This window comes from Heterocephalus glaber, unplaced genomic scaffold, assembly GCF_053883595.1.
Source record: "Heterocephalus glaber isolate CG9 unplaced genomic scaffold, H.glaber_assembly_v1.0 deba00001447, whole genome shotgun sequence".
In the NCBI taxonomy this organism is placed as follows: Eukaryota; Metazoa; Chordata; class Mammalia; order Rodentia; family Bathyergidae; genus Heterocephalus; species Heterocephalus glaber.
Genome location: NW_028258299.1, coordinates 6,287,079 through 6,313,607, shown reverse-complemented (window position 1 = coordinate 6,313,607; position 26,529 = coordinate 6,287,079). Strand labels below are relative to the sequence as shown.

Here is a 26,529-nt window from a genome sequence, read left to right as displayed (position 1 = left end):
ATTCTTGTTCTCTTATGTATAAGGCACAAAATATGTATACAGCTCTTAAACATGTGTCTGAGGTATTAACACTTGAGGACTAGAGAGATTAGGAAAGAACTGTCTAAAAAGGTTCCTTGGGGTAATAATGAAAATAAAGTGATAAAGTATTAAATGACAGCATAAACACAGCATCCTAGGACCTGCACTGCAGCCTCCTGCTTCCTTTGGCTTCCTAGGAAGGACCCCAAGGAGTCCCTCCTCAGACAGGCCTGCACCGCACCTCGGCCAACATCCCGCCCATCCGGAGGGCATGGAGAGCCTCCTGGGACAGAACTCCAGGGACACAAATCTCTCCATGGCACTGGTCACTTGTCAGCCTCAAAGGAAGCTGTGGCGCTGGTAGTGAGCAAGACCAAGAGCCACTGACACAGCTTTATTAGTTATCTAAACATACTCTCTTCCTTTTCTCTTTTTGGGGGGATGTGGTAATAGGGATTGAACTCTGGGGTACTCTACTACTAAGCTACATCCCACGCCCTCTTCAAGTTTTTTTTTTAGAGACAGGGTCTTCACTATTTGTTCATGTTGGTCTTAAACTTGCCACCCTCTTGCTTTAGCCTCCCAGGTAGCAGGGACTATAGGTGAGCGGCTCTGAGTTTGGCTCTAAACACACTTTTTAGGACATTATATACATTATTACAAGGAAAACAAATAGAGGAGAAAAGAAAAACTAAACTAGCAGGTAAAAGAACTGGGTATTCAGGGGCTGGGGATTTAGCTTAGTGGTGCTGTCGCCTGCCTCTCAAGCACAAGGTCCTGAGTTCAATCCCTGGTACCAAAAAAAAAAAAGAACTGGGTATTCATCCTGGCACCTGTTCTTACTGGCCTTGCAATTCTGAAGCTAGGTTGCCTCCAAATCTCACTTTCCTCATTTTTAAAATGAAGAGCTTAGACATCTGACTTGCTTACCACACAGAACTCCAGGAACTGAGTTCAAGGCTAGCCTGGGCTACATATAGCAAGACCCTGTCTCAACACCCCCCCCAAAAAAAAAACAAAATAAAACTGCAGAAAGGACCATCTGAAAAACACGTGAAAGGTCTCTTAAAGGGTAATAGATTGTTGAAACGATAGGCAATTTTTCAGAGGTAGAGATCCAACCCAGGGTGCTCTACCACTGTGTTACATCTCCAGCTCTTTTCTTATTTTTTGAGACAGTGTCTCCCTACATTGCCCAGGCTGGTCTCAAACTTGTAACCCTCCTGCCTCAACTTCCAAACAGGCAACATATCTTAAAGGTTTATTTTCTAAGCATACTATACACCTAGATTTTGGTTTCTAAATACTGTTCTTCACTAAAAGAAATCTGAAGTCCTAGAGAAAATGGCAGATTCCAGGTTTGGAGTAAGGAAAGTAAAAGCTGACCCTGGAACATCTTCTATCAGGAAGGATGGAAGGATTCAAAGATTCAAAGACCTCTGGTGCCATTTCAAAAGGACACAGCCTCACAAGCACAAGGTCTGGAGCTTGATCCCCGATACCAAAAAAAAAAAAAAGGACACAGGCTTCCACTGGCCGAAAATCAGAATAACACCAGAAAAAGAATACAGCAAGAACACAGAAGAAATTAAGTACAGAAAGAATCCATGAGTTTGCAGTGATACTGAAAGGAGGAAAAAACCGGAAAGTTCTTCTTTAAAACAAACAAATATAACTAGCTAATAAATGCAGACGGAACAACTGGAAAATCCCCACACTACAATTTCAGATGTTAGTAAATCAGGCAAGGATCATTAATAAATATGAGAGTAATGGAGTGAAAAGTGGATGGGAAACAGGATATTCACACAATCCAAAGTCTACGCCCAAGTAGTATTATCAGTAAAGGACTCAACATAGTCACAATGAAGAGAGCTGGAAAACATCACATTAACCAAATTTATTAAACGTCAACATTTTCAGTAATTGGAAAAATTGATATTTTATGTCTAATGATGTGATGCAATGGGAAGTACACAATGTCACCTTTATAGTCTTTTTACTAAAAATGTATAACCTAAGCCTAACCTTTTGGAAAAAAATCAGAATGTGGCCTGTACTCTTCAATAATGCCAATTTAATGAAAGATCTAAAAGCCATAGCCAATTGCAATATATAAATACTGGATCTTGGATTAAAACACAGACACATATGTACACACTAGCATGCACACATTTGTATTTCTGAGATAAATAGGGAAGCGTGAAAATGGACTATACACACTACCTAATACTGAATCAGTACTAAATTTATTAGATGGGATAATGACAGTAAGAGAACATCCCTGCTGGGTGCAGTGGCACACATTTGCAATCCCAGCTACTAAGGAGGCTGAGGCAGGAAGATGGGAAGCTTGAGGTTAGCCTGTGCAACTCAGTGGGACCCTAACTCAAAACAGCAAATAAAAGGGCTGGCAAGTAGCTCAGTAGAGTACTCAAAAGAGAGACTATTCCTATTTTAGGAGATACATATAGAAGCATTTAGGAGTAAACTGCTTTATCTGCTACTTTCAAATAATTCAGAAAGAAAAACATGAATGAGTAATTTACTATTTTTCATTTACTATTTTTTCACCTTCTCTGTTTTGTTTTGGGTTTTTTTGGTACTGGGGATCGAACTTGGGTCCTTGCGCTTGCACAGCAGGCGGCGAAACCACTGAGCTAAATCCCCAGCCCTTTTCACCTTCTCTGTATGTTTAAAATTTCAAAATAGTTGGGCAGGGGAAAGTATCCCCCCCACCCCCTGCAAAAAAAAACTATGTTTGTTTGTTTTTGGAACCAGGGATCAAACTCAGGACCTTGCACTTTCGAGGCAGGCATCAGAACCACTGAGCTAAATCCCCAGGCAAAAAACTATGTATTATATGTGATTCTTCTGGCAAAGAGAAAGGCTGCTAGTTTACTTAAAAATCACCAGGTAGAAAAAACTGTCACTATTTTACTTAAGGATTTCTTCAAGAAAAAGTTTATTAAGGTGGTCAAACTACGAATTACAACAATATTCATAGACTCTGATAGTGAGGTATGAGGTAACGGTCCCTAAATGTTCCAGTTGTGCTTTAGGGACAGTAAAACTGGTAAGATTTTCCATGATCCTTGGACCAAAACCTTTCACTGCATTTTGATTAGCAATTAGTAGTCCAAATATCAACATTACCCCTTGACTTGAGCCCTTTCCCCAATCAGGCTGCTTACAAGCTCCCAACAAGGCTGTTTTGTCATCACAAAAACTAAATTAGGGTTAGATTTTTCCAACAGGGATAAAGAAATTCGGACAGTGCTGTTCTGTTCATTTCATGGTTAAAACTAGGACAATTATGGAAAGCATGCTAAGACAGCAATATATTTTTCAATGGCCGCTTATGTTTATAAAAAGTCCTAATGGGCCAGGGTTTAGCTCAGCGGTGCCGCACCTGCCTCGCAAATACAAGGTCCTGAGTTCAATCCCTGGTTCTCCCCACCCCAAAAGTCCTAAGTTCAAAATATGCCCCATATTTACAATGGCACAGCACAGGTTATTCCTTCTAGAATATTATCTCCTACCCACCCACCCTTGTTTATTTCTACACTACGGGTGACTGAACTCAGAGTTTTTGTACTGAGCTATATCCCTAGACAGTCTTGCTAAGTTGTTAAGTTGTCCAGTTGGGCTTTAACTTGTGATGTACCTGCCTCAGTCTCCCAGAGTGCCAGGATTATGTGCCCATCTTTGTTTATAAGCTTATTCTATGTCATGAACTGTTCTTAATGTTTATCATGGATTATCCTAATCTTACCTATAATAGTACTGTTAGAGGGAAAGAAAAAGGCTTAAAGAAATTGAGTAACTTTCTAGCATATCACAGAGGGAGTAAATAGTGCCAATGGGATCTAGACCCAGGCAATCTACAGCACACATTTTCAGGCATCCATCCAGCAACTACCTTCTGTGCTCCTGCTATATGTCAGATGCTAGGAACACAGAGGTCAGTTAGACAACAGTCCCACTGGTGAGGGGTAGAGAAATGATAAACAGTGAATAAGATATGCACTACAATTTCAGTAGAGAGAAGTAGTCTGAAGGAGAAAGAAAGGTAGACACTAGGGGCTGACAGAGAGGAAGCGAATGGGAAGAAGACTTAGATGACATGGTCAGGAAGCACTGAAGCGAGTACGCTATGGCCCTCTGGACGGGGTGTGACCTAAGTAAAGTAACACTAACAGCAATTCCCAGGGCCCTGAGATAGAAGGGAGCCAAGTGTGTTTAAGGGAAGCAAAACACTCTGTGTGGGTGGAGTGGCCGAGGAAGGACAAGAGTCAGGAGATGCTACTGACAGGTAGGTAGGGACTGGATTATGGAAGGCTCTCAGCCATGGGAAGGACTGGATTTTATCCTAAGGGAACCCAGTGAGTGGTCTCATATATTCTTTACAAACCCCTCTCTCTACTAGCGCTTTGGTGTAACTGGGGAGAGAGAGACCAGCCATCAGGCTGCAGGCCCCAAGGCAGCTGGGGGTGGCCCGGTCCAGGTGTTAACAGTAAAGGTGATATAAAGAGAATGACATTGGGATATGTTCTACAGGCAGAGGAAAAAGGTCCTGCTGAAAATCTGATAAGGAAAAAGGAGAAGTTGAGGATGACTTGGAGGTTTGACCTGAGGAGTTGCCGTAGGTTAGTTTAAATGTGAGGTTCCTGCCAGCCATCTGGATGTCAGATCTTAGTTACACAGCTGCATCTGGAGCTGAGGGCTGCAGCAGAGGCCCAGGATTGGGTGGGGACATCCGAGTCAGCAGGGCAGCAGATGGGACACAGATTGGTGCCCTGGGTTGGAATCAGGCTTCCCCACTTGGCAGCTGTGAGACTGGGAAAGTAAGCAAAATGGAAACAACAACACCTACCTCACAGAAGAGGAGTGCTGTAATGATTCAATGACAGGAAATAAGAGTCCACCAAATATACACACACACACACACACACACACATAAGGAAAAGAAAAACTTCTATAACTATTTTAATACTAAATTTTTTGAGATATCATGAGATTAATACAAGTTACCTTTGGCCTCTACAATTACAAGAGGTGCTCAAAGTGGTGACCATTAGCTTCCAGATGTTGATTAGTACAGCGAACTGCTGAAGTATGTATACATTTTTTGGGTGGACTCTGTATATACTCGACCCATGCACATTACTGTCATCATCACTGTAAAAATGAAGGTAAAGCTACAGAAATATATGGAATCATCTGGTGCAATGAGTGTAGATCTAGAGATCTGGAAAGAGCTGAAACAGTGGCCACAAAGACCATGGATGAGCAGATAGGAGGAGGGAAGAAAACAAGGCAAGAGAAGTGTCCGAGAAGTAACAACCAGGCCACTGTGTGCAGTGCAAGGGGTGGGGATTGACTGAGACTGACTCAGTAAGAAGAGGAAGGAGAAAAAGAGTCCTGGATTCATCACTAGGAAGATCTTTGGTGACCCTGATGACAGGGGCTTCAGCTGGGAAGTGACAACAGGAGTGACTAGACGAGTTCAAGCAAGAATGGAAACAGGAAAAAGTAACGGCCTGGGAGGTGGACAAGTGGGAAGCAGCACAGAAAGCCCTCTCCAGGAGCATTTCTATGAGGAGGAACAGAGAATCGGTGTGGTGGCTCACAGGAGACATGGGGCATGTGTGAAGGGGTGAAATGAATATATTGTTGTGTGCTGGCAGAAATAATCCAGGAGAGAAGCCGATATGGAAGAGAAGGGATAAAGAACAGTGAGTCCTTGAGAAAGTATGGAATGCACAAGGACAGCTCACTCACTAATAAGATAGACTGGGGGGGGGGCATATTACGAATGAACACATGCAGAAGTGGGAGCAGAAGGAAAGTCTGATTTTGCTGTGTGTGTGCATGTGCACGTGCACAACCTTGCACATATGCCTAGAACTGGAGACAGAACCCGGGGACTTCTCACTGATCTTTAAAATTTTTTCTTCTGAGACAGTGTCTTGCTAAATTGCTAACCTGCCCAGCCTGGGCTCAAACTTGTGATCCCAGGGCCTCAGCTTCCCAGGGTGCTGAGATTATAGGAGTGTATCACCACATATTGGTTCTGATCTTGCTTTTCCTCAGTGAAATAGAATGATTATCAGTGAGAAGGTACCTGTTGTGACCTTTCAGAGTTCCCTGTGTCATTTCTTCCTGGCATTTGTCACAAAGTATTAGGTAACTACTAGTGTGATTATCTCTCCAGTGGCTGTCTCCTCTACAACTCTGAACTTCACAAGGCCAGGAAATATACATCTGACACATATTTGTCTTCCAGATCAGACACACAGTTCTCAAAGGTGACTATCTTCTAGATTAGGGGTTGGAAGCCCTGCTAGTGGGCCAGCCCGCCAGCTGCTTCTGGGAATAGTTTTATTAGAAACCAGCTGCCTTAGTTAATCTGCACATTGCCTGTAACTGCTTTCTTGGTATGCTACCAGGATAGAGATGAGGAGATGGTGAGACCACATGGTCTACGAAGCCTCAACAATTATTATCCACCCTCTGATGGAAAATGCTTGCCAACCTCAGCTCTAGATCAGTGGTTCTCAAAGGTGACTGCTGAAGCATCAGTATCACCTGGGAACTCAGCGATGCAAATTATCACGCTCACCCCAGACCTCGTGAATTAGAAACTACAGGAGGGCCCAGCAGTCTGTTCTCACAAAACCCCAGGGTTCTGATGCTTCTTACAATAGTGGAGAACCGCTGTACACATACCCATGACTGGAGAACAAGACAGATACAGTATTTGCTCTAGGTTGAGCTTGCATTCTCATGAAAAAACCAAAACCAGACAATCACAGGTTATCATTCCTAACATGGTGAGAGCTGATCCAGGGTGCGCTGGGGCAGGAAGAACCAACAGTGTACGAGTTCGGATCTGGAAGAGTTAAGCATGACTGGGAGGCAACTGCAGTGAGGAGGAAGAGCAAGTGCCCTGAGGAGGGAACAGACGGGCACACTCAAGAAACAAAGGCGAGAGCATCTGCAGTTCGAGACACAAAATCAGAGGCAAGCAAGTGGCCCAACGGGTGAGGCCTTGTAACCAAAGGTAAGACTCCTATTTGTAAGAGCAGTGGGAAGCCTTTGAGGGCACTGATGGGATGTGATCTATGTTTAAAAAGAAATTCTGGCTGCTAGGTGGACAGCGGATTGCAGGGATCAAGAACAGAAGGCAAGAAACAAGTCAGGCTATGTCAGTCCTCTAGTGAGAGAACTGGTGGCACAATGAGGGCAACTCTGAGGGGTGACATTTAAAGTAAAATTGATGTCACCATTCTGTTTTTGTTAGGCTGGGTTTTTTTTGGTTTTGGGGGGGGCGGTACCAGGGATTGAACTCGGGACCTTGCACTTGCAAGGTAGGCAGCTGAACCACGGAACCAATGTTAGGCTGTTTTTGACATTAGCAGCTTGCTCTAAATGGCAGATCATAATCAGCGAGCAACAGCAGGAAGGGAGCTATCCACACCCAAGGTGACACCGCTTCTGTCAACATCTACATTTGCTCCTTACCATCAGCAGCACTGTGCAGCTACAGTCTCAGCTGTCCCTCTTGGGGTCCCACACACCTTTTCTCGGATCTGAACAACCTGCATTTCCACCCACCTCTCCTTTCCCTCTTGCTTGGAAAAGCACTGTTTCTCCTTTGGTTCACACAGGAACTTCCCCCAACTGGCTCATGTGGCTCTGAATTTGCCTTCCCTGGGCCCATCCTCTATACTTTGACCACGGTGGACATTCTAAAACATGAATCTAATAAAGCAATCTCTCTGTTTAAAATCATTTGGTAGCTTCTCCCCACATTTAAGATCAAGCTCTGACTCCTCACATACCACAATCTGTTCCTTCCAGCTTCCCCTCCTGCAGCACACCTCTAGCGTCCTGACCACCTTGAGTTATCAAGGTTCCTTATCCAGTTCCTTGTCCTGGCCTACTTTCTTCCTCCCTAGCTTTTCTCCCTGGGGTAACTTCTCAGTTGTACTTTGGGACTCGGCTCTTGGCTCAAAGCTCCCCTCGACCTCCAAAAACCTTCTCCCACTCTCCCCTCTGGATGTGACTCTCACCCTGTGCACACACCTATCACTCAGTGTATCAGTGCATCAGAATTGTCCGTCTGCCCGGAAATGGTAGGGTCTTAGAAATTTTTCCACCAGTTTCTCCCATAGTAAATAAATACACAGTACCTGAAGGGAAAGCGTCTGTGAGGCCTGATGCAGACTAACACCAGTTCCTGCATAACACTTCTCTAAAGAGCAACATCTCATGTTCAACACTCAAGCAGATATTGTGTTCTACTCCATAATGGACAACTGTATTGTTTCTCATTATAAAAAAAGTCAGGCCCAAATTTTCAACAAGACTTATCTAATGGTCTACTCCAAAAAAAGACTGCTTTGTCTTGTTTCCTCTCTACCACACCAGGAAAAATCTGGGTGGAAAAAAACAAAGGTTGAAGGGGAGAAAAGAAAACCTATAGTTAGTCAAAGCTTTCTGAAATCTAGTTTCTATGCACGTGAAGGGAAGTATACCTACTTCATTTACAAGAACTTTGAATCATGACTATGTAATGAAAATACTGAAAACAATGTTTAAGGTAAACTCAGATCAGAAAGTGATATTCTTATTCATCTTATATGGGAAAAGATTTTTAAGAGAAATATAGCATAAAGTAAGGCTTAAAGATCCCTTATAAGATAGAATTTTGTTAAAGAGAAAAGGACAGCAAACAAAAGCTTCAAAATAATCAAGTCCACATAGAAATATAAAAAAGATTTGGTATGCAAAAATTTTTAGATGAAAAAGCAATAAATAAAAGTCAAGACCAAACTTAATTAGCATTACCTTGTTTCACTTTTCCCTCCTCCCACACAGAGAAATCACACTTTTAACAGATGATTTCAACTTTTATTGAATGAGGACTTTTATTTTTTAACATTACAAACTAACTCACTCTTTCTGAAAAGGCAAGTCATACACTCAGACAATCTTCAAGCATTGTTTTAAGAAACTGAGGGGGAAATCCACAGTTCAGTGATAAGAAGATTCACAACTTCTTTTTACAGTAATAATCGCAGGAATTCCATTACATTTCAAACCTAAAGTGGTCCAAACTATATCTAGGACAGACTTCAAAATCTGGGAAAGATGACATAAACTTGACAGTTATGAATAGTGCTCATAACAATTTTGGCTCCAACAACATAGAACAAATGCTTGCTTTGTATTGCGCCTAAGAAGGCTTGTTCATGAGTACAGCAGGACACAGGCAGCGTCCCCTCCTTCCGGTCTTTTACACAAATCATTAAGGCAAGTCTGCAAAAAGACCCGTAGGGCACCAGTACAACAGCTGAGAGTGGGATGTCTGTACAGCTTCCTATAGCTGTCTGATAGCATTTAATGCAGGCATTGGTGTGACAAATGCAGGTTGGTTTGTTTTTTTTAAGCATCACCCTGCACCTGAAGCATGAAAGGTCACTTCAATGTAATAAATAATCCCCATTCAATTCATTGCATTCCCAGTAAACAATTCATTGTACTAGAAAGAATTAGAAGCCAGGGTAAAGGAAATGCCCTTTGGTTTAGACTTATCACAGAATATCTAATTCCAAAGAATACTGTTTTGGTTTGCAAAACTACCAATTAATTAGGACTCTCCATTCATGTTAATGTCAGACCACTATATAATTTCACTAGTGTAAGCACTTTTTCCCTTCATTTCACTATAACAGCTAGGAATACCTCAATAGTAAAATAATGCTTTAATGATGGTCATTTCCCTTTTAGTCTTAAAGCATTTAAGCTTAGGGAGAAATATCAGATTTAAAAAAGGAAACATCAAGCCCGTATTCTTAAGCCACATGAGTTACCTTTGCTGTTTTGTGTGTTTGGTTGTTTTGGTGGTACTGGGGATGGAATCCAGGGCCTTCACACTGAGCTACCTCCCCAGCTCTTTTAACATTTTTTACTTTGAGACAGGGTCTTGCTAAGTTTCTCAAATGTCCAGGCTGGGTTCAAACTTGCAATCTTCCTACCTCAGCCTCCCAGAGTGCTGGGGTTACAGATATGTTGTTACCACGCCAGCTCATATTAGTTACTTATTTAGATTCAATGAAGTAATTTTTTTTTTTTGTACCAGGGATCAAACTCAGATCCTTGTGCTTGCGAGGCAGGTGGCAGAACCACTGAGCTAAATCCCCAGCCCTAGATTCAATGAAGTAATTTTATTCATTCAAAGTTCTTCTCTAGGATGAGCATTTGCTCTAACATGCATGAAGGGCCATCTATAGCAGTTGATGAAACCTTGGCTCATTTCTTCCTGATCATCTACAAAACTAAGGGCTCCTTTAGATATCTAAGCATTTCAGCAACATGAGGGCACAAAGATTAGCAGGTGAAGCACAAACAAAAATCCAATTCTTTGGAATATCACTATGAGCACAGTCCTTACCACAACTCACATTTGTACATGGAAATATTATAGAACTCTTTACTCCAGTGTCACCTGGTGACCAAGGGAGAGTAACTCCCTCTCAGTGTGGAGTGGGAAAATACGTGTTATCTCAAGGTAGGAAGATGGGAGCCCATTTCTGCTACAGAGTTGAAAGCTAAGTAATTATTATTTTAATATAAGAAAATGAATTTTTCAACAAGAAACAAATAGCACGGTCATATCTAAAGAAGAATAAAGACAACTGGGGTTTACAAAAGATACACTGAAGTGACTGAGTTGAAGTAGCCTATAAGGACTACACTCAAACCAGATGGCAAGGAGTCTATCATCCCAATGGAGTCAACACACGGCAAGCATCACTCACCCATGTCTCATCTGCCATAAAAACCTCTGCTGAACACTAGAACACTTCTGGCTATGGAAGCAAAAATATCCCCCAAAGGTTGGTTTTGTTTTTTTGGGGTTTTTTGGTACCGGAGATCGAACTCAGGTCCTTGCGCTTGCCCAACAGGGAGCAAAACCCCCTCCAAAGGTTGTTTTTTAAGGGAAAAGAAAATTAAAATTCCAAGCAACTTTCTGCTTTATGAAAGCATTATGAAAGCATGTTCATAGAAGCAAGTAAAAAAATACTATGATTAAAAATAATGTGTTCTAATAAAGCATAGTGCTCACACACAAAGAAAAAAAATAACCACATGACCTTAATATTGAAGGCTTCCTTGAACACTAATTGCTACGTCAGCTGCAATTTCTCATACCATTTGGGAGACAAGCGTTTGATGGATGATTCACAGGACTTAAGGGTCTTCAGCACTGTGACGTCAGGCAATCTCTGGCTCTTCATATTACCTCTTAGGAAAACTTACAACCCATTCAAGAGATGAAAAAGGAGTAGAAAACTAGTCTTTGCTTCTTATTAAAATCAATCTTGTTTTTTAGTGGATTCTTCATGAGGCAAACTGAGACCACAACACAGTCAATGAGGTATTGATACAATAAATGTTCATCAGGACTTCTTTCATTTGCTTGAGTGTCTGTGAGCATTACTATTGTCGACTAAAGAATGGTTAACTATATATCACTTCCTTTACTCTAGACCTAACCAAGGTTAACTTTTATTTACTACTTCATCAACCACTAGAAAAAAAGAAGAAAGGAGCCATATCTAGTAGCCTTCTCCCCATGTCCCACTGCTTCCTTTTCCCACCAAATCATCTCCTTACAAAAGTATATATACTGCTTGAAGCACTCAAGTGTTTTGCTGGTATTTCCGTTGACATGATTTTGGTGGGTAGTGTATGAAGCGATATATTAAACTTCAAACTGTAAATCACAAACAGAAACCCAGACATAGTGCCAATTTAAAGATTTCGGTAACATGACAAATTTCATATGCATCCTGACACATTAAAAAAACTACTGAATCAGTTCTACATAAAATATAGAATAAGATGTGGAGGTTCTGTGGAAGATGCAAAGGTGTGTACTACAAAATGTGCCTGAAGACATTTAATTTATGATTATGTTGTTGTTGGTTTTTTGGTACTGGGGATCAAGCTCGGGACCTTGAGCTTTCGAGGCAGGCAGCAGAACCACTGAGCTAAATCCCCGGCCCAAATTTATGATTATGAAAATTCCAATTATATTAAAAAAGAACTGGCATGGATGAGAAATCCAAAGCTGTATTCACACAGTTGCATGTTATTATTATTATTTTTTACTCTTTTTTTTGGTACCAGAGATCGAACTTGGGACCTTGCGCTTGTGAGGCAGGCGCCGGAACCAACGAGCTAAATCCCCAGCCCAGCATGTTATTATTTTTAAACCAATTTCTAATATTTTTGGGAAATAACAGACACCAAATTCTACATATCAAATTCCCCTTCTGAATGTCTGCATAAATTAAGAGGCAGATCTTTCTGGATATCAGCTCAATTTATAGGTACTCTAAGAGCGTAACAAACTTATACTGTAACAGGCCAAGTTGGCGTAAGTGTGTATATTAATTAGCTAGGCACCAAGGTAGGAGGAAAGTCTCAGAAAACATCTCAGTCTTGTTGTTTTATCCAGATTTCCAGAAACTGCCCATTGATGGTATTCAAGCAAAAGGAAAGGTGTTGAAATGTTTACCAGTGTTTTACGTTTTAACAATATAAAACCAATTAATATTTGTAGGAACAAAACATTAAAACCATAATGTAAATAATAGGAACTCAAAGGCCAAAGACAGAACCAACTCAAATCATGACTAACATTAACAATGCCTGTGTCCTCCACTATGATTTCAAGTTTGTCCAGTAGTTTATTTATACTGTGGTTTCTCGACCCGCTTTGAGGTTGGGCGCTGAGAACTGTCTCCGCATCCTCGGGGGTGTCACAAGCTGGCTACAGTGGCTGGGCTTGTCAGTCTGCTTCTGACAGGGCCCAGCCGCACCACCCTCGGCCTGACCTCCAGTGTGGTAACTACAGTAAGCCTGCCGGTGCTGGTGGATGTGACGCTTGGCCTGGAAAGTCTGCAGGTCAGCAGTGGGGTGGCCAGGGTGGGAGGGTAAGGGTTCTGAGGAGGCAGATGCCAGGCAGCGTGTGCTTTTTGGCTGCCCATGAGTGAGAGAATTGCTTCTCCAGCGTAGCTGAGGTGGTTGCTGTTGATTACTAATATGCTGCTTGCTAACTTGGATGTGATCTTGACTTCGTGTGCCCTGAGGGCCCCATGGTGACTGGGGACCCTTGGAAGATGCTCTACCCCCTTTTTCTTGGCCCTCCTCTTTACCTGCTTTCCTTCCTTCTTCATCCTTGGGAACCCTAAGCTCAATGACCTCATCTTCTGTGATGATGATATGTGTCCCAGGGCTCCAAGAGTTTCTGTGTTTAGGGTTGCTCTTAAAGGGGAAGCGGGGCTTCCGGTTCTCAGGAGGGATGAACCTATGAGGCACATTCTGCCGACGAAGCTGCTTTGTTATCTCCTGCTGTTGCAGGTTCTTAAATCGGATTTGCTCTTGTCTCATCCAGCGCAGCCGACCCCGTCTGAAAGCTGGATCCCCATTCATTAGCTGGGAAACACGTTCTTCTTTGCCAAGTTCTCTGCTGTCTCCTTTGCTGCCATCATTCTCAGGGCTGCCACTAACACCAGCACCAATGGGCTCCTTTGCTTTGTGGTTTCCTTGGCTTTTCTGTTCCTGAGATCCAATCAGCGGCAAGACTTTCTCCATTTTGAGCATTTTATTTCTTAAGACTTTAATCTCCTCATCTTTCATATTATTTTGTTTTTTGACTTCTTGCAAAATATCTTCCAGCTTGTCTATGTGGACCTTAAGGTCATCCACATCTGTTATGCCTTTACCAACGGCCATCATGTCTTCAATCTTCTCGTCCCCGACGCCAACAGTGTCCCACACGTCCCTGGCCACTGCCCTCCAAGAGTCCCGCTCATTGGGATCTTTCTTCCCGTACATGGCACACAGCTCTTTCATCTTCACAATGGCCAAGGCTTCAATCTCCTGTCGACTGTGTCGGAAATCATTGAGAGCAACCTCATAGCAAATCTCTTTAACGGCCTGGATCTTAAGGTCTGAGATGGTGACCCACTTAGAATCTTTACTCAGGCGCCTTCTTTGAGGGATCTGATACATTTTAATTGGTTCTCGTTTCTTCCCACTGCTGGGGAGGCCACATTTTTTAACAATCGTTTGTAACTTGCTAGGAGGTAGCTTTTCTCTCAGAGAAGTAATCAGTTTCCAGCTCTCTTCACAGGACCTCTTGTCAGAATCGTCCCCGCTATCAGAATCCGCGTCCTTTGGAAAAACAAAATCAAAAAATGGCCCCAAAATAACCAAAATTAAAACGTAAAAAAGAAAATCAAATTGAAAAAAAAAGCAAGCAAAAAAGAAAAAAAAATGCCTTAACCAAATTTAAAAACCAAACCAAAATTAAGAAACTAAAAAACAAGCCAAATAAAAAAACAAAAACAAAAAAATCTAAATGATGTGGAAGTCTATTGAGACATATGCATATGTAGATTACTGTTAATATAAAGATCTGTTTATTTAGTAGTCCTAATCCGAATTTCCACTTTCTGGCTCAAGTGATGAATCTGTGACTGAATTTCTTAGGAGGGCTACACAGGGAGTGAATCTCCTGCGCTAAGCCCATAGCCTTGAGGCCACATGGCCACTGTTTCGAGGAGACCCAGTCAGACCCCTGCCCACACATGCTAACAATCCATGCAGCCACTGCCTCCATTTGCCTTGGTTATTGCTGTTGCTTCTTCCAGAATCTCCTTCCCCCATGAGTGAGCACAGATGCCATACAAGATGTGACGAGCAGGCGGATTAACAAAGGTTAGTAAGGCTATAGGACACCAAGTTTGTTTAGCTTTACTAAAAAGAGGAGCCCTAGAAAAAAGTTAGAGGATGAGAAAGTAGAAAAAGAAGCAAACAGCAATGATGTTAAAAGTGCTAAGAACCCCTACTAGCAGATCACGCGAGGTGCTTACTAACCAAATTCTTTTTTCTGTCAGGCAAAAAAAAGGACTTTGAAACTAATCTTTCTAGGAGAAGACACTGGATTTTCTATTTTCTTTTTTTTTTTTTTGGTACCGGGGATCTAACTCAGGTCTTTGCGCTTGGGTAGCTGGCGGCAAAACCACTGAGCTAAATCCCTGGCCCTCTATTTTCTTTTCTCAAGTTAAATTAACCTACTTCAATTGTACATTAAAGTGTGCTACCCAGGGAACAAGGAAGGACAAAAACAACCCTTGTAGTGGATCTGGTTTATTTTTGTTTTTCACACACTTAACCCAATAATATCTCACCTCCAAATTTTTGAGAAATAAATTACCAGAACAAAAATTAAGCTAGGCAAACATACTTCCACTTAAACATAAATTTCCCCAGGTAATAGCATATTTTAATAAATACAATTTAAGAGATATTTTCTATCTAGAAAACCCCTAGCATTTCTAGTTATTTGAGGGATGTACTTTTAAGGGGCAACTCTTCCAATTAACACAAACAAAAGAAAAACCACAAAGATTATACTGTGTACCTGTAAAATGGATCCACTTAAAAATGTATCTCTAAGAGCAAGGACCCGAGTTTGATCCCCGGTACCAAAAAAAAAAGAAACAAAAAACAACAACAACAAAAAAATGTATCTCTAGGGCCGGGGATTTAACTCATTGGTTCCAGCGCCTGCCTTGCAAGCTCAAGGTCCCGAGTTCGATCCCCAGTATCAACAAAATAAATAAATAAATAAAAATGTATCTCTAATTCTGTCTTTCCAGAAGTTTGTGTATTATTATACCTCTTTTCAAAAAAAAAAAAAAACTTTACTTGGGCCTAAAATAGCAGTCTAACTTCACAACAACAGTTTTAAGGGCTATTTAGTTAATAACCAACTGTTCTTAACACAGGCAAATCTTCATAATGTGGATCTATATGAAAGCAATGTTGGATTTAGAATTATATATAACAGGATTAGGAAGAATTTCTATTCAGGAAATAAAAGTTTTTGGGAAAAGGAAATGCTAGATGAGTAGTTTAAGATAACCTAATAAATGGAAATATTATTAATAATCTCTCTTTTCTTGGTTGTGGTAACCAAAAATAGCTCTAGCAAAGGGTTAAAAAAAAGGGCCAGGGATTTAGCTCAGTGGTTCCATCACCTGCCTCTCAAGCTCAAGGTCCTGAGTTCGATCTCTGGTACCAAAAAAAAAAAAAATACATTTTATATATATATATATATATATATATATATATATACACACACACACATATAGTCAAACTGCCTCAGTAGTGTATGTTCTCTTTACAGTTCAAATGAATCACCCTATCACATCATGACTATGATACTAAAAACTTTACACAAGCTTTATGTACAAAGATATAAAGTCCTATCTCATGTCAAAAAAAACCCGGAAGATTTTAAGGTATTTAGATTCACTGATTACAGGGCTGGAAAAACCCCTCAGGTTTGGCCATTTTACAAGTCAATAAATGATCACTGTGTTTTCATTAACTACTAAATGCAAAGCCAATCTCCTGAAGAGACTCTTCAGGTTTATACAAACAAAGAAGAATCCCAAACCTGTGTGAAAATGCAAGCACAAAAAGGTAAGACGCATTTGGGGAACTATCATAAAAGCCTGTAAGCCCAAAGTCCATTTTTAATGCTGCCATTATACAAAAAATAATTACATCATAAATATTAAGTAAGTATTTATTGAATAATAATTCCTTTGTATCCCGTCAATCTTTACTCACAGGATATGTCAGAAATATATGTAGTGGTTGAAAAGTATTGGATCATAAAAATACATTTTTTTGCTCAGTATGGTTACTGGTAGATATGCTTTAAGCTAAAGTGCTAGAAATTAGTTTCTCTTGAGGCCAAGAGATATAGTGGAACAGACAGCTAGACTTTAGGGGAGGAAAGAAACTTCTTGCTATGCAGAACTGGTCCTGAAACCCTAGCTTGCTTTCAGAGACAAAGAACTAATGACAGCCAGAACCTGGTTATCTGGAGACTGAATGTTCCCTAGAAACTAACCCTGTCTTAGAGACACTTGCTTTCTCTTTATTTAATGTTCACCAACTCTTGGTTATGGACAGCACCAGGCATCATTATTCTTTCATGCCCAGTTTACTCAGTGTGGTCACGGACCAGTAGCACTGGCATCACCAAAGAGCTTGGTAGACGTGCAGACTCGCAGGTCCCACCCCAGACCTCCTCAGTCAATATCTACATTTCCACAAGACTCCAAGGTGGCTGAGAAGCACTGCTTCAATGGACAGAACAGGAGAAAGCAAGTCAGAACACGCAGTTGAAGCCTCAGATCTGTGACTTAGCAGGTGTTTAAGAGTGGCCAAGACAGCATTATTTTAGCCTTATTTTAGTTTCTTTGACTATAAACTAGGGGTAATATTAAAGGAGCTCACATACACACCTACTAAGGAGGGTTGTTTTAAGGATCAAATAAAATGAAAGATGTTAAAGGCTCTTTGTAAATTAGCACTGTACAAATATAAGACACTATTGTTAATAATGGAGCTTAATTATACCTGTCCTCATTTGATCCTCACAGACCATCAGAGAGCCATGTTGTTATATTATACTACATCTTTAAGATAAAAGGCTCCTTCATGTGTCACAAACCTTTTAAACTCTAATCATATGGTAGCTAAATCTGTTTCATTAAAGCCAATGCCGAGTGGGCTGCATAGAGACACTCTACCTGTAACACTGGCATTACCTTGTCCCAAACACTTCATCCTTACAATCCATACTTTTGGAGGCTTTACTATAATTTCCAAGATGCCAAACTAACTGGTTAAACCCACTGCCCACCCAAGAGCTGAGGTACCCTGGAAAAGGCTGCTCTTACTCAAGTCCTCGGCTTTTTTGGCTCATTATGTCATGGTCCCTTCTTCTCCAAAGCACTGAGCAGGGTTGTTTAATTTATATGCTGTAATTTATGTTAAGGATAAAAGCCAGCACCTCAGCTTTCTCTCTCATGGCCCTTTATCTTCAAAGAAGACTGTGCATCTTTAAATATGAAGAGCTTCCTAAACTGCTTCCATGGTATATCAAATGAATCCCCATGAGCTTCTTATACCAGGGGTTTGTTAACCAAAACTGGTTGGTTTTAAAATGAAAATCTACTAACAGATCAATTTACTTATTCATGAGATTCAATTTCTATCAAACCTAGAAAGTCACTTAGCATCATAAAATGCTACAACTATTAGCATTATAGAAGGACCACTGACTTTGCACCCCAAACCCTTTCTTAACCCAGAGGATAGCAGCTCCCCTCTCCTGTCTGAGGTGGGGTGCGGCCCCTGCTCCCACTGTTACACACATGCCACTGAGAACCTTACTGAGAATTCAGACTCCATGCAGGGGGACAGAAAAGGATTAACACATGCAACTGTGCAGCAATACTTTTAGACACAGTTTAACTTGAAAAAAAAAAAATCTGCCCAGCACAAGAACAATCCCCAAGTCAGCCCAAGAGCAGAGAATTAGTACTATCAGGTGATCAGAAAAAAAACCAAGGCAAACTCCATCAAATTCAACATTCAAAGTAATTAGCATTAAAAGGACCACCACTGATGCAGATTTAAAAACCACTACCAAGAGGCAAAGGTATCAGAAAAATCCTACTTTCTCAAAAACACACTCAGTTGTGATAGAAATAAAGCTTTGACTTTCAGACATAAGAGGCTCTGTGGATTGTGTTTCAGACTACAGCTACCAGGAGATTCAGTCCTCCACTAAGGAATGGAAGAACAGCACATGGCACCAGTGAGCCTGATAAGCTCAACTAGGAACCTGGATGGGGTGGGACCAGCTGCCCTTCCTAATGTTAGCAGACTCGGGAGAGGCTCCTACCAGTCTCTGCTGCTCCAACAGAAGATCTGCTTCCTCCTTTTCCTTTTTGTAAAGGATCTCCATTTCCTGTAGCCTGGAAGGAAAAACAAAAACAACACAAAACAAAACAGAATAAATGATGAAATCACCAATGTTTCATAAATGCTACTATGTCTAAAACAGTCACCTGGGCTGCACGTTACTTGTGCATTACCTTTTTTCCATCTCCTGTTTCATATCAATCCCTTGTTTCTCCAGGAGCTCTCTCTGGGCAAATGTCCAGTCCACAGGCTCAGAGGGGGTCTCAGCAGAAGGAGTCTTCTCCCGCTCAGCCCGCGCTTGCTCCGGGTGGTTAAAACGAAAAACATGGTTTTTACCCATGATGATACGGTTTCCTAACACAAAACAGAAATACGATTAAGGAATCGTTGATTGATTTTAAATACCCTTTCTTCTGTTATTTTCATTCTTTTGGGTTTTTGAGATAGCCCAGGATGGCCACAAACTCCCAATCCTCTTGCCTTAGCCTCCTGAGTAACTGGGATTACAGGTATGTGCTACCCCACACAGCCCTAAAGAAATCATTGTTTAAATCTATAGTATCTACTTTAATAATACAAAAAACACAGTTTTTGGAAGAGTCAACATTTAGAGTTGCTCACACAAACCATGTGTACACTGCTGAAAACCTCAAACATCCCCCAGTCTCACCTGAGCGGAGCTGAACAGGCTGGGCTACCCTTTTGCCATTCACGTAGGTTTCCGAGCGCTCACAGGGCTCCAGAGTCACGATAACTGAGGGAGCAAGAGCTCATGTCATCATCACAGCTCAGCGGGATCAAATAAAGGGAGGTAGCTTCCTATCAGGACTCAGGGAACTACAACAGATTCCTCCAACTACACATGTGGCCGAAGCACCTATCTTTATATGGCAGTTACTTTTTGGGCACCAGGATGAGTCCCAATATGAGGCTATATGGGGCTGTGGCTAAGATGAAACATTTGACTAAATGTGACAAATCTCAGAAGACGCATATAAGAAATATCTGACAGTTTGGTCAATAAAACTGAACACAGCAGAAATCTTAAGTATGGGTCACAAGTAATAACCAGGAGCTGAAGATTACAAGCTAGTACAGTATTGTGGTTACAAAAGAACTACATAATAAGAAAACAAAGTAAACTGAAGGTTGGTTAAGGAAAAATAATAAGCCAGCTCCCAAAACACCATTAGATTGTTGCTGTTTTGCTAATTACCTGGGCAAAAATCAAGACTGACTTTTTCTTTCCTTTTAGATAAAAATAAATTCTACGGGGTTAAGACTTGAGGTTCTTCAAATCTATTACCCACGGTATTTATTCTTCTCTTATTTTCTATTAAATGATTAATATTCAGGACCAAGTCTAATTGCCAGTGTCCTGCTCAGTTCCTGGCAGAGACAAAAGGGCTCCTTTTGTCCATGTTATTTTCATGTAAAGCAGCTGTGTCTGTCTCTGCATTTATAAGCAGCCCAGGTTTCTCCATTTTCAATAATAGACTGTAGCACAGAGACAGGGAATATCAAGTCTTGAGGATTTCTCATACTATAGGAAGCAAAAGTTGCTGGAGAAGCTCCAGCCAGGAATCTCACCTTCGCCACTGTTGTTTCTCTCGCTCCTGAAGATGCAGTGCTCCTCTTTAATGTGGGCCCCACTCAGCACTATGTCCTGGCGCCGGTCAGCATCTGCTTGGCCGACCCTGAATACAAGAGAAAGTGTTTCCCAGGGAAATTCCGACACAAAGAGCACTTGCAAACAATGAACCTCTTTCTCCCAAAGAATATCCTCTGGTATGTACAAAATCGCCCCTTTTTTGTTTTTGAGGGCAAATTCTATTCTCATATGTGGTCAACCTCCCTCATGAATTCATATAAGTTGTTAAAAGACAGAAAAAATTATTTAGGGTCCTCTAGAGAAAAATGTTCAGTGGTTCACTTACATATATAATTTGGAAAGAGAAGAGAAGATAGTCCGTAATTATTTCAGACAAGAGAAACAGCAAATTGTTGCAAAAATTTTTCGGCAATTTCCCTTTAGTTATTTAATCATCTAGGAGAAAAGAAACTATTAAATTATCAAAACCAGAAACAAACACACCTTGTAATCCCATCCTTGATGTAATAAAGCAGGCATTCAGACATTAGTGGGTCTTCATTGAGGTTAACAAGATGTGGGGTCTGAAAAAGATTAGAAGGGATCAACTTGAAGCCCAGCACACCAGAGCACTGTAGCAGCCACGGGGGCTGCAAGATGCCGGGTCCCCAGGCTTTCAGGTTCCCCACAGGCTCTGAAGAGGGGATTTTTACAAGGAGTTACAGCTCCACAGTGAAAAGAAGACACTCTCCTCAGGCCTCCCCAAACTGCACCAACAGTTTACTTAATGGTCTACTTAAAAACATGAGTTCTGGGATGAAGAACAGGACCCAGTTCTTGAGAAGATCCAAGCTTAGCATGCACAAAGGAAAATTAAAACACCCTGGTTCTCGAGATGGGTTAACTACAATTTATGTAAATGCCTGGGCACAAACCTCAAAAAAGATTTAATTTTTCGTTTACTTTTGTCAAAATGTCCCTACACCCTCTGCCATTTTCCTTTATAATTTTCAACAGTTCTTCCATGGTCCCAGGCATTGACTTTAGTTTATTAGTCTTTACCCTAAGGAAAAATTTAAATATTAAAATTATATTACTATAACTGATATTCAATAATATAAATATCTTCTAAAAATATTCTTCATGTAACTCTAATGTTTCTAAAATCTTTTTTAAAAACCAACCTTCCTTGGTGAAAAGACCCCATTGGAATCCAAAACTAAGTCACATGGTCCTGGGGCCAAAATCTACTCATGATAGTGTCAGCAAATGTAGAAAACTGAAAGAAGAGTCAGATGAGGGGTAAAGAAATGGAACTGCAAAGACAGTTAAATGGAAATTGGAACATCCTCTGAATCTCCATCAGCGTCCACCCCTGGAGTCTAAGGATGTGGCTGGACTGGGAAAGCAAAGCCCTCTTTGGCAGTATCTTTAAAGCCCAAGCAGGATCCTGACCTAAGAAAAAGAGAATCTCAGGTTCCACACTGAGTTTGTTTTTTTTTTTGGTACCAGGGATTGAACTCGGGTCGTAGAAGGCGGTGAAACCACTGAGCTAAATCCCCAGCCCCCACACTGAGTTTGGATGTGGTCTGTGTTATATTCCTTTCTGAGGAAGTCTAGAAAACTAAAGCAGAGGGGTGTGGTGGTGCACGCCTATAATCTCAGCACTCCAGAGGCTGAGGTAGGAGGATCACCACAAGTTTGAGGCCAGCCTGGGCTATATAGTGAGTTCAAGGCCACCCTGAAATCAGAGTGAGACCTTGTCTAAAAAACAAACAAAAAACTAACAAACAAACAAAAAAAGCAAGCTAAAGCAAGATGGGCAAAATTAAAACAAGAAAAGCTTTGGAAGCTAAGATCTCAGTACCGAATTTTGTACTGTTTATATCATAACACTGTGAAGTTACTTAAAATTCATATTAAATATCAATGTTTTTACAAGTAGTTAAAAATGTTTCCCTCACAAATTGTGTATGTGTGCATGCATTGCATGTGTGTGTGTGCTAGTGTGCCTGTGTGCTGAGTGAACCTGGCCTGTCACATATACTAAGGAAGCACTCTACTGCCGGGCTACATCCCAGCCACTCCCAGTTCTTAAGCAGTGAACACTATAAAATCCTTCAGATATGTGCAAAGCTACTCCACCAAACCTATACAATACACTTTTTTCTGTTTGTTTTTTGGGGTACTGGGGATCAATGAACTCGGGTCCTTGCACTTGTGAGGCAGGCGGTGGAACCACTGAGCTAAATCCCCAGCCCATAAAGTTTTGTTGTTTTTGTTTTGTTTTTTTTGTACTGGGGATCCAAACCTATACCTGCTAAAATTTGTGCAACTGTAAGTAATATATCTGAAAAAATATGTGTTACTGAAGAAAAGCTTTTAAACTGTGAAAAACACTGACCTTTATATAAACCTATTGTTCTAGTTCTGTAATACGTATCTAAAAGTGCACTTAAATCAATATTTTCTGTTGAAAATAACACACTGGAATTTATTTTTTAAAATGTGACCGTGGGCCGGGGATTTAGCTCAGTGGTTTCACCGCCTGCTGCGCAAGCGCAAGGACCCAAGTTCGATCCCCGGTACCAAAAAAACAAAAAAAACCGTAAAATGTGACCATGATAAAAACATCTAACCAAAAGAGTCTTACACAAAGCACAGGAATATTTTATACTGTATCCAAAGTACCAACTTAAGATTCCCTCCCTGCTCCTCCCACCTTAGGAAAAATCATGGTCAGAATCTACACAAGAAGGTGCTTAAAAGTCTCTACTGGCTAATTTGAAGTCATGTGAAAGGAAGAACCATTTATTAGTGGTATGAAATAGATGCTCTTTACATCAATATATGTTCTATTATTGTACCTAAACACAAAGATGATTTGATATTGCTTTTTCAGTATCCAAAATAACTAACCTGTACTCAGTTTTTTTAAAAAAGATATATTCCTATTTTAATTAGCTAAAAAGATACCAAACTATTCTATAACTACTTGAACTACTACAATTATTATTATTTCTTTTTTTTTGGTACCGGGGATCGAACTTGGGACCTTACACTTTCAAGGCAGGAACCAGAACCACTGAGCTAAATCCCCAGCCCCTCAACTACTGCAATTATATAAGTAGGAGAATAACCATTGGAATCATTTTTTTAAAACAAATGAGAAGAAAAGAAGAGTCTTGAAGGACTAGAATTGTTTTATTCAGTACAAGGTTGTAAGTAATACAAACCACGGAAGTAGTATTTTTCTACACAAACCTGAACAGCTGAAATTGGTTCCAAAAAGCTATACAGCAGGGCTGGAGACTTAAGAAAATCTACATAGAAAGAGTAGCCACACTGAAGCAAGATGTTCTAGGTTAAGGTGGGAATTTAAGAGAAAGCAATGATGAGATGACCAAGCATACAAATTGTGGCAAAGGTTACACATTTACTGCATGGATTTTTTTCTTTTGTAAATATGATAGGTATTTTAGAAATAGGCTGTCCTGTGCTAGAGGACAGTGTAAGATAAAATTAGAGACATCTTACAGTAAGCCAAGAATCAAGATAAAAGCAGAGGAGAAAAGGCCATCCCTGGAAGACATGAAGGGCCCCACTGACCAAGAGTGTTTCTCTTCTGGGAGCCAGGGGCCTGGGGATTGCGCTCAGGACCTCATGGATAGCAGGCAAATGCTCTGCAAATACCCAGCTATATCCCTAACCCTGAACAGTCCTTTGGCTTCCTACCTTTTTAGGTGAGAAAACCCCCAGCGTTCCTCCATCTTCCCGAATGGCAACGCCCATCTCTGCCAACAAGGCCTCTCTAAAAGAGAACAAGCACATCAGAACATCAGAGCCAGAATGTCACATCAGTCAGTCTCATATGAACTGGAAAGTAAAGCATGCAAAGCCCAAACCACTGCCCATGTCCAAAGTTGATAATGCAAATGTGGAATAATGTGCTTACCTTATCGTTAATGAGAAACTATTTTTAAGAAAAATAGCACATTCCAAATAAATTAAAGTATGCTCCTGTGTTAAAGTTTTCTTTACCCTGACAAGAACTCTGTCCCAAGCCCAGGTGGTGGTGCATGCTTGTAATCCCAGCACTGAGGAAGGTGAGGCAGGAGGATCAGTATGAATTCAAGGCCAGCCTGGGCTACATAGTGAGTTCAAGTCCAATTTGAACTACATAGTGAGAGCCTGTCTCAAAACAAATAAACAAACAAACAGCTCTGTCTTAGGCGGGAGGTAGAGCTCAATGGTGTAGTGCTTGCCTCGTCAAGGGTGGAGGCTTGATCCCCAGCACATCCCTTACCCCACTCTTGTCTCTTCTGCCTTGGAGATAGATACTAATTCATAAACAACACATCTATTAATACAAAAAAAGCAAAGACGGTGATACTCCTTAAGGCTATGCATCCATTTGGAAGAACACTTCTCTAGAACCTTTCCCTAAGAAAGCAATCAGAAAGTAACATGAGTAAATGGAGTATGGTCTATAAATGTGATTTTCTCAAATGTTATTTTCCTGCATCAACCCTCCTTTCGGTTCAAAAATCCTGGCTTAAAATCTCTAAAATAAACAAGAACTTTTTGCAGGGTGCAGGTGGGAGGGGAGCAATGCTAAGGAATTGAACCCAAGGAGTACTGAACTAAATTCCCAGCCCTTTTTGAGACAGGATCTCACCAAGTTGCCCAGCTGGCCTCTAACTTAGGATTCTCCTGCCTCAGCCTCCTGGGTAGCTGGAACACCAGGTGTGCATCATAGCACTCAGCTAAAAACATTCTTATTGTTTGTTGTATTTACTGTATCTGTACATTAGAGTTCACTTCTGCCTCAACTTCTATTTTTTTTTTTTTGGTTACTGGGGATCGAATTCAGGTCCTTATGCTTGCAAGACAGGCGTCTGCCCCAACTTCTATGAAGGGGAAAGACAGGAACTGATTTCTTCAGTACCAATTTACTCCAGTTGCAAGCTAAACTATACCTTTCACCAAAGAAGTTCTAAAAAAGATAACTCTGAAAGACAGTAGTCAGCACACCGCTTTGTCAAAGGCAGCCTAATTTAGGGAAATAAAAAATTCAGGGCTGGGGATGTAGCTCAGTGGCACCATGCCTGCCTCGCAAGCCCAAGGTCCTGACTTTGATCCCCAGTACCAAAAAAGTAAGTAAGTAAATAAATAAATAATTTCACCCAGTATGCTCCACTTTTATGGATCCTCAGCAATATGTAATATGGCAACTATTAAGCATAGGACCCCTAGAGAATCTTCAAATAGAGTTTACGACCTCAATGATGGATCAGATCATCCTAATGGTGCAACCGCTATTAAGGGTTTCTTTGTTCAATGATAATATGTGGTTTACTTCACAGTGTAAATTCCATGTCACAAGTCCCTTGCCAGGTTGGTTTGTATTCTGTGCTTTAGGAGAGGAGGTTCTTTGTTTTCAACTTCTATTTCATCTTGCCTCCCATAAAAGTAACCCAAATTCCCTGGAGAACATAGAAACATTCCCAGATTTTAATGCTCTGACCTCTCCATTCTGATGGCTTCTGTTTTTCGAAGCTTCTCTTCCCAGGTTTCATTCAACTCAGCGATGATCTTCTCTGATTCCTAAAGAAGAAAGTACACCTTTAAAGTGGGAGAATCTTTGAATTTTACATACCATGTCCAGGAAGGAAGGTAAGAAACAGAGGATAGGAGGCCAAAGTCAATAAAGTTTTTCAAAAAATATATACCATAAGAATCATGAAGATTAGGCCTAAAACTAAGTCAGCCCCAGCCATATATATCCTCTAAGTTTTCCTAAAAATACCTGAATAGTGAGTCTGTATGTGTGCCCATGCATGTGTAGGTGGAAGAAAGGTAATGTGGCCATCCCCAAATGCAATATGTTTTTTCTGACAACCACTTCTATAAAAATAAAGTTCAGAAGGAAGTCACTGCTTTTGTCTCACAGTAGTTTCACTATTCCACAATACCCTCCTGAACAGGACCCAATAATCAAGATGGAAGGATTCAGTATTAAATCTCATGTACCCACTGAT

The 26,529-nt window shown here is 40.9% G+C and overlaps 1 protein-coding gene across 17 annotated transcripts in view; it reads right to left on the bottom strand.

Annotated features, from left to right (window-relative positions):
* The window catches only part of Kif1b (kinesin family member 1B), a 145,295-nt gene that overhangs the window by 47,824 nt on the left and 70,942 nt on the right, over positions 1 to 26,529 (bottom strand). For 16 of the 17 annotated variants that reach the window (XM_004863617.3, XM_004863616.3, XM_021243464.2 and 13 more), the window contains 7 exons: positions 26,016 to 26,095; positions 24,224 to 24,299; positions 20,993 to 21,072; positions 20,488 to 20,594; positions 19,568 to 19,651; positions 19,071 to 19,251; positions 18,878 to 18,950 (listed from right to left, as the gene is read on the bottom strand). In XM_004863617.3, coding sequence (XP_004863674.2) covers positions 18,878 to 18,950; positions 19,071 to 19,251; positions 19,568 to 19,651; positions 20,488 to 20,594; positions 20,993 to 21,072; positions 24,224 to 24,299; positions 26,016 to 26,095 — 681 coding nt within the window. Of the gene's footprint in view, positions 1 to 8,931; positions 14,278 to 18,877; positions 18,951 to 19,070; positions 19,252 to 19,567; positions 19,652 to 20,487; positions 20,595 to 20,992; positions 21,073 to 24,223; positions 24,300 to 26,015; positions 26,096 to 26,529 lie in introns of those variants that run through there. The other variant, XM_021243477.2, reaches the window with a different exon arrangement.